Genomic DNA, 10,421 nt, shown 5'->3' on the forward strand with positions numbered 1-10,421 from the left:
CACACCTAGTGTTTGATAAAATGCTCAAATGAGCTAGAACCATAATCATCTTCCTAATTGTGGTTCAATTTATTATATTTCTAAAATAGATTGAAGTTGCTAAGAATTCCGGAACGCTTTAGAGTTTAAGGAAGCTCAATTGAGGTATGTTGGCTAAACTCTTCTTTAAGAGTTGGAATTCTCATTATCCTTGTGAGTTCCGAGATGCTGATTATAAATCGAGTATTCTGATAAGTTTTGTTATGAAGATATATGTTCAATTTGTATTTCAAATGCTCTTATCATACTGCATTATAAATTGAGGATGTGTCCCAAACTATGGATTACGTATCCACATGCTATAATTTCTAGTCGTGATTTATGTGAAAGGTATTATGCCAAGTTGTGTAGAGATTGTGATTGTGTGGTGAGGCGGCATGACCGCTTTGTGTGGGGATTAAGGTATAGAGATTGTGATTGTGATACACCTCCACCCACATATATATTGGGGTGAGGCGGCATGACCGCTTTGTGTAGGGATTATGATATTGTGGGACTGCACCTCCACCCGCTTACATTGGGGTGAGGCGGTACGATCGCTTTATGTATAGTTTTGGTATTATTGTGGCACCACCACCCGTATACATTGGGGTGAGGCGGCATAGCCGCTTTGTGTAAGTTCTTAGTACTATGGTTATATATATCCACCCACATACATTGGGGTGAGGCGGCAAGGCCGCTTGATTAGAGTTGTGGTATTGTACGTACACCTCCACCTGCATACATCGGGTGAGGCGGCGGGGCCGCTTTGTATGAAGATGGTTACATAGGATCTCATCTTAAATCCTATAAATATTGTTGATAGCTTTTAATAAGCTTGCTATGGTTGAGACAGTTATCTATATTATTCTATTGCCGCACTGGTTCATCATAATTATCTTGTATTTCTAAATTCTTAAATTGGTATTTAGTTTTCATACTAGTACTATTCGACGGTACTAACGTCCTTTTTGCCGGGGGCTGCATCTTTAAATGGATGCAGGTGGTTCCACAGCAGGAGACATTGATCAGTGATAGAAGTACACCTTCTTCCCAGCTGACTTGGTGAGCCCCACTTCATCCCGGGGTTATGTATCTTTTGATCTTTATGTATTATGGTTGAGGTATAGCCGGGGCCTTATTGCCGACATTATCATTGTACTCTTCTTTATCCATGGAGGCTCTGTAGATATAGTGTGGGTTGTGTATTGGTGTTGGAGAAAGACAAACTATGTTATGTTGTGGTTGTATTACTTGTCAATTTGAGACTTTAAAAATGATGAAACTATTGGTAAGAAATTGGTAATTGCAGACATGATCACTTTATTGTTTAATTAAGGAAAACATATATTCTCTTTATTCATGAATGAGTTTGGGTAGAAGGAATCTAATAGGCTTGCTCGGTCGAGTTCACTCGGTTGAGCGCTGGTCGCGCTCTTCAGTTTTTGGGGCGTGAGAAGAATCGTTAATTAAACTCCTGCAATTGATAGCAAGACCGTTACTCATAAAAATGAGGTTGTCCACTTCTGTTTGGGGTCATATAACTTTGCATGCAGCATGCTAATTCATCTCAGACCGACAAATTATCATAAATATTCCCCATTACAGTTAGTTTTGGGTCATGAACCTAATATGTCCCATTTAAGAATTTTTGGATGTGCGGTATATGTGCCTGTGGCACATCCATATCACACAAAGAAGGATCCCCAAAGAAGGATAGGAATATATGTTGAGTTTGAATCGCTCTTCATTATTTGCTACCTCGAAATATTAACGGGAGATTAGTTCACAGCTCGATTTATATATTGTCAATTCGATGAGACATTTTTCCCAAAATTAGGGGGAGAAAATGGTGAAACCAAACAAGAAATTTTGTGAAAAAATCCATCATTATCTCATCTTGATCCACGTGCCTTTATTTATAAAAAAAGAGGTACAAAAAATTATTCATTTTGCAGAAAATAGCAAATCAAATGCAAAACGTATTTACGGATCTGAAAAGGATAACAAAATCAAATATCCTTGCATAGAATGTTCTAATCCGTATTGATGTCTCTATTAGACAATCTTCTAGTGTCATCGCTAATGAGTCGAAAGCATGCCTAAAGCGTGACAGACCATTGGGTTCTAAGGATCGAAATCCTAGAAAAAGAAAAACAAATGATCAAGATGACACTACGAAAGAGTCTCATAAAGAAATCCATGATTTAACCAATCCTGAGATTCATAAGGAAATCACTGAGCCTGAAACTCAAGAAAATAAGGAACTATCAATAAATCCAATCGATAATGAGACGAATTTGAATCTATTGGATATAGTGGGGGATTATGTCTTTGCATATAATGTTGCTCTAGCATTATGCAACATAGTGAGGATCCTGAACCTCAATTTGTTGAAGAATGCCGATAAAGACGTGATTGGCCAAAATTGCAAGAAGCAATCTAATCAGAGTTGAATTCATTGCAAAACGTGAAGTTTTTGGACCTGTAGTCCAAACACCTAATAATGTTTAGTCTATTTGGCTATAAATGGGTCTTTGTTCGCAAGAGGAAAGAGAAAAATGAGGTACAAAGATATAAGGCACGCCTTGTTGCACAAGGATTTTCACAAAGGCCTAGTTTCGATTTTAAAGAGACATGTTCACCTATTATAGATGCAATAACATTTCGCTATCTCATTAGCTTTATTATCCATGAAAAACTTGACATGCATTTAATGGATGTGGTTACAACCTACCTTTACGGCTCACTTGATAATGAGATATACATAAAAATTCTCGAAAGATTTAAAATGTCTGACGCACATAATTCAAAATCTCGGGAGATGTTTTCGATCAAATTGCAAAGATCATTGTATGATCTAAAGCAATCAGGACGAATATGGTATAACGGCCTTAGTGTATATTTATTAAAGGAAGGTTATATAAATGATACCATTTGTCCATGTATTTTTATAAAGAAAATAATATCGGAGTTTGTTGTACTTGCCCTATATGTTGATGACATAAATCTTATTGGAAGTCTTATAGAACTCCAAAAGGCAACTGATTATTTAAAAAAGGAATTCGAGATAAAAGATCTAGGAAAGATAAAATTATGTCTCGACATGCAAATTAAACATTTGGCAAATGGAATTTTTGTTCATTAATCTACCTACACAGAAAAGGTATTGAAACGGGTTTACATAGATGGAGCACATCCATTAAGTACTCCGATAGTTGTTCGATCACTTGATGTGAATAAGGATCCGTTCCGACCTCAATAAAAAAATGAAGAGCTTCTTAGTCCTGAAGTTCCATATCTTAGTGCAACTGGTGCACTAATGTATCTTGCTAATATTACAAGACGTGACATAACTTTTTCAGTTAATGTCTTAGCAAGATATAGCTTTGCTCCTACAAGGAGACGTTGAAATGGAATCAAACACATATTGCGATATCTAAAAGGGACTACCGATATAGGCTTATTTTATAGCAATAATTGCAGTCCCGATCTTGTTGGTTATGCCAATGGTGGGTATTTATCTGACCCACACAAGGTTCGATCTCAGACATGCTACGTATTTACATGTGGAGCCACTGCCATATCCTGGTGATTAACTAAGCAATCAATCGTGGCTACTCTATCTAATCATACTGAGATAATTGCTATTCATGAAGTAAGTCGAGAATGTATATGGTTGAGGTCTATAATACATCTTATTCGTGAAAAATGTAGTTTGAAGTGTGACAAACTACCCATGATTTTGTATGAAGACAATGCAGCATGCATAGCCTAATTGAAGGGACGATTCATAAAGGGAGATAGAGCAAAGCACATTTCACCAAAGTTATTTTTCACACATGATCTTCAAAAGAATGGTGATATCAATATGCAACAGATTCGTTCAAGTGATAATATGGCTGATTTGTTCACTAAATCTCTACCGACGTCAACCTTCAAGAAGCTAGCGTACAAGATTGGGATGTGAAGGCTCAAAGATGTGAATTGATGCTCTCATCAGGGAGAGTTAATATGCGATGTGCTCTTTTTCCTTATAAGGTTTTGTCCCACTGAGTTTTCCTTATAAGGTTTTTAACGAGGCAACCAAAAGGCGTATTTCTAAACATGTGTACTTTTTTTCCTTCACTAGAATTTTTTTCTTATTAGGTTTTATTTTAGTTAAGGTTTTAACGAGACACATTGAATAAACATTCAAGGGTGAGTGTTACAAATAAAATTGTATTTTAGGTGAATGTCTATCTTTTAGACAGTTTGTTACTTTGTGGCTATGTCATTTTTCTTCTATAAATAGAGGGGTTTTATCCCAATGTAATTCATCCCAAAAATCAATAAGAACTCTCTCGTTTTTTTCTACAATCTTTTATTGTTTTATTTCAATTTCTATATAGAGTCTCAATTCTCTAAATATCCTTATTATATGTTAATTAAATTTTAATTTTTCCGATTTTTTTCTGGGTTCGGCTACGAAGGTATTTCTTCCTTCAATAGTGAACCTTTGGCAATGAGTATTCACCATGATTTTCTTATTTTGCTTTAAGCACTTGGGCAAAAATGAGTAATTATCACAAAATTAGGCCTTAAAACCCAAAATTAAATTTCAAGTTTTGGGATGGGATACTCATAGCTCTTAGTAACAACTGAACTAATAGCAAGGAAAAAAATTAGAAAACAATTAGTGGAGATCCAATTTAATATCAAGCTAAAGGAATTCATCAGTAACGACAGGAAGTACAAATATAATAGTGGTAGAAATATGAAACTAATGTACATCATGATATAGTTTATTCTTTTCGTCATTCTCCTATCCAATCCTAACAGCACGGAAAGAAAACCTACAGAAGCAAAGAACGTTGTCTGTTAGACTGCTTTATTCCTTGATTCATTTACAAATGCCATTTCCATCCAGTCAGTGGAAGACATGGCAATAAATCAGTGTGTGAGCCAGTCAACGAGAGTTGCGACGAAGCTTTCTTTACAAATTTCCTCGTCGGGTCTCCTGTCATAATCATATTATCTTTACATCTTCACATTAGACATCTCCACTCAAGCAGCAACGCCATTCTGCACCTGAGCATCTACAATTTTGAGAGGTTCAGCATATTGTTTGGCGTGTTGCTTGGCCTGATGCTGAGACCAATAGGAATGGGCAGCTAAGACCCTGTCAAGATGTTCCTGGGGCACCGGCTCTCCCCTTCTTTGTTGTGGGGCAATACTTGCTGTATGAACTAATGTCTTCCATTTATCCTATAAAATATAAACAAAGCAACCCATGTCACATGGATGGTGGCGACAATCATTAGCTTTGTTAATAGATAATTAAAAAATTTGATAATATCTAAGCTTATCCGCAGAACAACTCATGTACCTGTTTATGCAATCATTCTGAGCTGTCATAAGAACCAGAAAGCCATTATAATAAACATGTTGGATCGTGAAAGTTTGTAAAGCATCTTGTCATATGAAAACACGCCTATTTTCAAGTTGGCATAAATAACTAAGACGTGGGTTCCAATCTCCAGACAGTAATAGAACATAAATAGAACATGACCTTTATTTCAGAGCCAAGGATACTATGTGGAAAGGTCAAGGAATTACACAGTTTTTCACAGGGAAAAAAAATTACATGCGAGCAAAATGGAGAAACAATCTTTCTTAATCAACATTTTGAGAAGGAAAAAGAAATGCACAAATTAGATGTCTAACCTTCAAGTCAACATAAGTACGGTGATCGGCATTATCAAAAGCACGCATTTTAACATCACGCCACCTGCATTAACAAAGATTGAAATGCAGATCCCCCGTGAATTACAAATTTCAAACTGTTCCAATGCTCGTAAAGAGAATTCTATTTGTTTCATACCTTCCAGTTCCAAGCTGTTCTACAGCTTCGACCAGCGCTTCTACTTCAGCAACTGAGAATGGCCTCCTTGTCCTACGCTGTGAAAGTTCAGAACATCTGTTTTTATGATTCACCGGAACCACAGCAAGTGCCTCTGTATTCACAGGAGGAACTATGGCCAAGGCTTTAAAATCTGGAAAAGCTTCATCAGCTGATTGATCAATAGGAGTTGCAGGTGACATCTCCAGTTCATGGTTACTCTCATCATGCTTGTCCAACTTAGCCTCTGGAGGATCTGACAAAGCATTGGGAGGACCCAATTCGAAGATAGGACTAGATGGATGCCTGAATATAAAAATGACTAATTAGACACTGTCAGCTATCCATAGAGTAGCCAAAACCTACTGTAACATTTCTTTCTCTTTTCTTTGATAACTATGCAAAGCACCATTATTCAAAAGCATACAGTTACTTCCCAACAATACCTAGATAATTCTTGGTCTGTAATATATGATGCTGAAGCAAGAGTATCATCTTTAGGAGACAATGACAGAGGAACTTTGCTGAAACTAGGTTCCAAAGTGAAACCCAATGTATCAAGATTGTCATTCGGTGAAATACCAACTTGCTGTAGAGTTCTATTATCATCTCTGACCTTCTTTCCCTGAAGAACCACCCCCACCCGTAATCCACTTCCCAGGATAGCTGTTACTGCTTCCATTACTGTTCTCTGCATGAAAGATAAAGAGCTGTTTATTTGAATTCCACTTATCAAAAACTGTTTTCCGCATATAAGATTAAAAATGTTTATTTGAACTCCACGAGAAAATACGCTTTCTACACTACCACTAGGAAGAGCTAATCAAGTGACTCCTCGAAGGGAATCTGAAGCTTTACGCACATAGAAGTGCTTAATTAAACATCTGCAGGGAGAGTGTACGACAAAAGCAAAGAAGCTTAAAGGAATTAGTTAATACCAAGTGCAGAATGCACCCATTGAGATTTAAGTGAATTTCTCAAAAATATATCTATTTGCTCTTTACATTTGCGCATAAGATCATCTTATTATGGTCTAGTGTTAACATAAACAGTTGTACACATCAAATCCCTACAGCAAATGCTGAAATACGAAGATGCATAAGTTCAAGTAATCTTGATTAAAAATCGAAGATTTTCTAGATTTTGCAACACATCTGATATTAATGAGAAAAAAGTAAGAGTGCCTGAGAAAGAAATACCTTCAGCGAACCAATTGTTTCCGTTTCAGGAACCTCAATATAAAGCTCTGGCACCTTGAAGGACTTAATGCTAAATTTTACTGTAAAGGAAAATTTTGACTCGTCAGGCCAAAAGCTTTTTTGAGAAAAAAGTATGTCTAATACAAAAAAGAAAAAGAAAATGATCCAAATGTGGCAAAATGCGCCCCAAAATCAAATCTAAAATCTCTTACCATTAGGATCCTTCTGATGATTTATAACTGAAGCTGAAGCCCCAGCTCCTGTAGAGAAAAACAGCAGTTACTCAGTAAGACAGCATAAATCATGGATCTTCAACAGTAAGGGGATAAAAAGGTATTGACCTTTAGGTGGGATTGCGGTATCTCCCTTGATTCCCTTTTCATGTGAATTTGAAATGCTTTCGCTACTGGCCTCCTTGTCATACGCCACAGCAAAGCCATGGTCATACAATTTCCTTCTCTTGGAAGGAATTTCAAATCGACACCTTTCATTCCCACGCTTGTTTTTCCTATTGCAATAAAAGGACTTCACTCCATCATCTAAAACACCAAAATCAAGTAGTTAGAATGTGGTATGAAAAGCTAACAAAATTGAGTAAGAGTACAGCTAAAAATATCGGAGTAAGATTCTCCAACTTACTAGAGTAAGAACGCTCACAGTCCTTCAACTTAGGAGCTACTTTCCAGTGTCTAGATGTCAACATCTTCCTTATTCTTCTGTATGTGATACGTGATGTTGGCCTGAAGGTCCTAATCTTAGTGCTATGCCTATAGCACCCAAAATAATTTTCGTCATCATCTCTAATACCTAACTTTACATTGTTCCTTGACTTTACAAAAGAAGCACAAGGAACCGGGTCCCTGTACAAGGGAAACTGTACACTACTATCTGAGTTAACCAAGGCACTACTATTCACATTCTTTTCTATCGGAGCTTTTATACTGCAAGTATTCGCCACAGTTAATTCAGTCTGTTTGCTGTCATCATCTAACTGTTTTCGAGTTCCTTCCACAATTCTAATGTCAAATGGATCAGCCAGATCAGGAGATCCACCTTCCACTTTGGTTTGTAACTGTGCATCTGCACTGACCTCTTTGCAGCTTTCCAACTTCACGTCAGACCAGTCTTTTAATAAGGAATTAGAACCTATAATAGTAGATGTATGCTCTAAAAAGAATTTATTTTCGGCAAAAGGTTTACTCAAACCATTCTTGAAAGCTTGCTCTTGCTCTGCAGCTTCTGGTATATAGGCACTTTCTACACAACTTCCCTGATCAAGACACTCTGATCTCACAGCTTTATCATCTTCCACTTGTTCATATTTTCCCGCTGGTGCACCTGCATTACTTGAAGCAGAACTTTCACTCTCAAGTAACAGTTTGCCAGCTACAGCCGCCAATAATTCAAATGCACAAATTTGATCATCGTCCAATTTGTTACAGGGGCGTCTCTTCTGAAACAAATTAGAATTGCAGGAGACATTTAGAAAAGGTAGAGAAAAAGAAGTTGTAAAAGCATAATTTAATAAATACAGCACGCTTACTCTAGCTGATCTAGGAGCTTTAGGTATAACAGGAATTTGATAGCCACTAAAACCACATTTCAGCCTCTTCTTTGACACCATAGCTTAGGTAGCATGCCAATAAGTAATGATCAAATGCAAGGAGCCAATGTCACAAATTTCACTTCGATCTACAGTAGCAAAGAAAGCATGTCATCTACCATACCATTAATGATAATCAAAAGCCAGATGTACAAAAATTCCAAAATTGGAGGGAAAAAAAAACATAAGGACCTTAAGTAAATGACGATACAAGGGCACACAACAATTCATGTTAATAATATATATATAGAGAGAGAGAGAGAGAGACTTCAGGGTCGCACTTTATTGCTCCCCATTTTCAATAGGGATGAAATTGAGAAAAACCCATATCTATGTTACTATGTCCAATAAAAGATAAAAACTAGGAAAATCATGAATTATCCCAATCCGTAAAGATGCGGTTTGTGAAAAACACAATGGTATGATGGCATCGAATTTTTGAAAATATTCACACGCAGAAGAACTCTATTTCTGACACACTGTTGATTAATTGACAAATACGTGGAAAATGTTGATGTAATATCATAAAACATCTTTAACAAAACAAAGATCTTTCCCCTATGTGTTATAGGCAAACTTCCCATCAGCTATAACGAGTAAATAATAAAGGATTCTTTGACTTTGAGATATCATGGTATAAGAAGGTTCGCAAAACTTGAAGACATTTTTAAGAAGAAGAAGAAGAACAACAAAAGCCCGATCCTCAACCAGTATCGATGAGTTGCGTTTCGAAAGTTAAAACGGGGGCAGTAAAAATCGAATGCAATTCCAGTTCCACTATAGGCACAGAAACCACAAAGAAGCCTTGGAATTCACGCGATCAAACTAAGAAGAAGGCAAGTTCAACAAGTCTGATCCCAGATCTCTGTGTGATCAACCTGAATTTCACCAGAAAAATAAATCCCCCCCACCAGACTCTTAATCATCCCAAACCCAGATTAAAAAAAAACATCACTTGAAAAAGTCAATGCTGCCATCACCCGCACCACAATTCAAATGCAGACCAGAAAAACCCCAACAGTAAAGAAAAATAAGAAGATAAAAAAAAAAAAAGATAAGTTAGATCGAATTACCTGATATGAAGAAATCTGCGTTTTGCCTTCTTTCTGTACAGATTCTACCAGTAAAATTTTGAATCCCTAGAATGTATATTTACTCGTTAAACATTTTTCTCTTTTTGTGTGTTTTTTGTTATTGTGTTATGTGTAGTTTGTGGACAGAATTAAAAACCTCTGGGTTTGGGAAGACCAACCAAAAAGAGAACTGTTCTAAAACCCCTTTTATTCTACCTCCTCTCTCTTTTAGCTATTCCCCACAAAGACGATGATGATGGATGATGTGGGTAGTTTTTATACTCTTGTTGACCTTTAAAACCGGACCCTCCTGTAAAAAGGGCAATATTGTCCGGTCAATTTTGTGTTTTAGGCCCAAAGCCCGGGCCCGCTAGTAAGGTCCATTTCCCAACTCCTCTCCTTCATTCCTCACCACTTATCTTTCCCTCGGATAGGCTGTGCCACGTGGAATTTTTCTAATTTTATTAATGGTTTAAGAGAATTATCATGATCCATTATTGACCATAACAAGAGAGCACATAACTCAAAATGAAATTGCTAACTAAGCTTAACATAAGATTATTTTAGTATTTCATTCAATAAAGGAAGTTGTTACTTGCTTGTCTTGAAGAAAGGTAGGGTTAAATTACCGGAGGTGTGTGAGTTTA

General features: G+C 36.8%; 1 protein-coding gene across 1 annotated transcript; it reads right to left on the minus strand.

The window, feature by feature from the left end:
- Positions 1-4,682: 4,682 nt before the first annotated feature.
- LOC104112340 (telomere repeat-binding protein 3-like) lies at positions 4,683-10,027 on the minus strand. Its single transcript, XM_009622226.4, has 10 exons — positions 9,775-10,027; positions 8,642-8,790; positions 7,738-8,551; positions 7,440-7,637; positions 7,311-7,358; positions 7,099-7,178; positions 6,346-6,590; positions 5,882-6,205; positions 5,725-5,788; positions 4,683-5,265 (listed from the first exon to the last, which is right to left on the minus strand). The coding sequence occupies exons 2-10, from the start codon at positions 8,720-8,722 to the stop codon at positions 5,065-5,067; spliced, it is 2,055 nt and encodes a 684-aa protein (XP_009620521.1). The 5' UTR covers positions 8,723-8,790; positions 9,775-10,027; the 3' UTR covers positions 4,683-5,064.
- Positions 10,028-10,421: the final 394 nt, after the last annotated feature.

This window comes from Nicotiana tomentosiformis, chromosome 5 (genome assembly GCF_000390325.3).
Source record: "Nicotiana tomentosiformis chromosome 5, ASM39032v3, whole genome shotgun sequence".
Classification (NCBI taxonomy): Eukaryota; Viridiplantae; Streptophyta; class Magnoliopsida; order Solanales; family Solanaceae; genus Nicotiana; species Nicotiana tomentosiformis.

Bases quoted from the DNA above. Each gene is read 5' to 3' on its own strand.
- LOC104112340 (XM_009622226.4), bottom strand. From the start codon at position 8,722: ATGGTGTCAAAGAAGAGGCTGAAATGTGGTTTTAGTGGCTATCAAATT. The intron at 7,638-7,737 runs GTAAGTTGGAGA...TTGGTGTTTTAG, and splicing joins CTGTGAGCGTTCTTACTCTA to ATGATGGAGTGAAGTCCTTT. The intron at 5,266-5,724 runs GTTAGACATCTA...TATATTTTATAG, and splicing joins GTACTTATGTTGACTTGAAG to GATAAATGGAAGACATTAGT.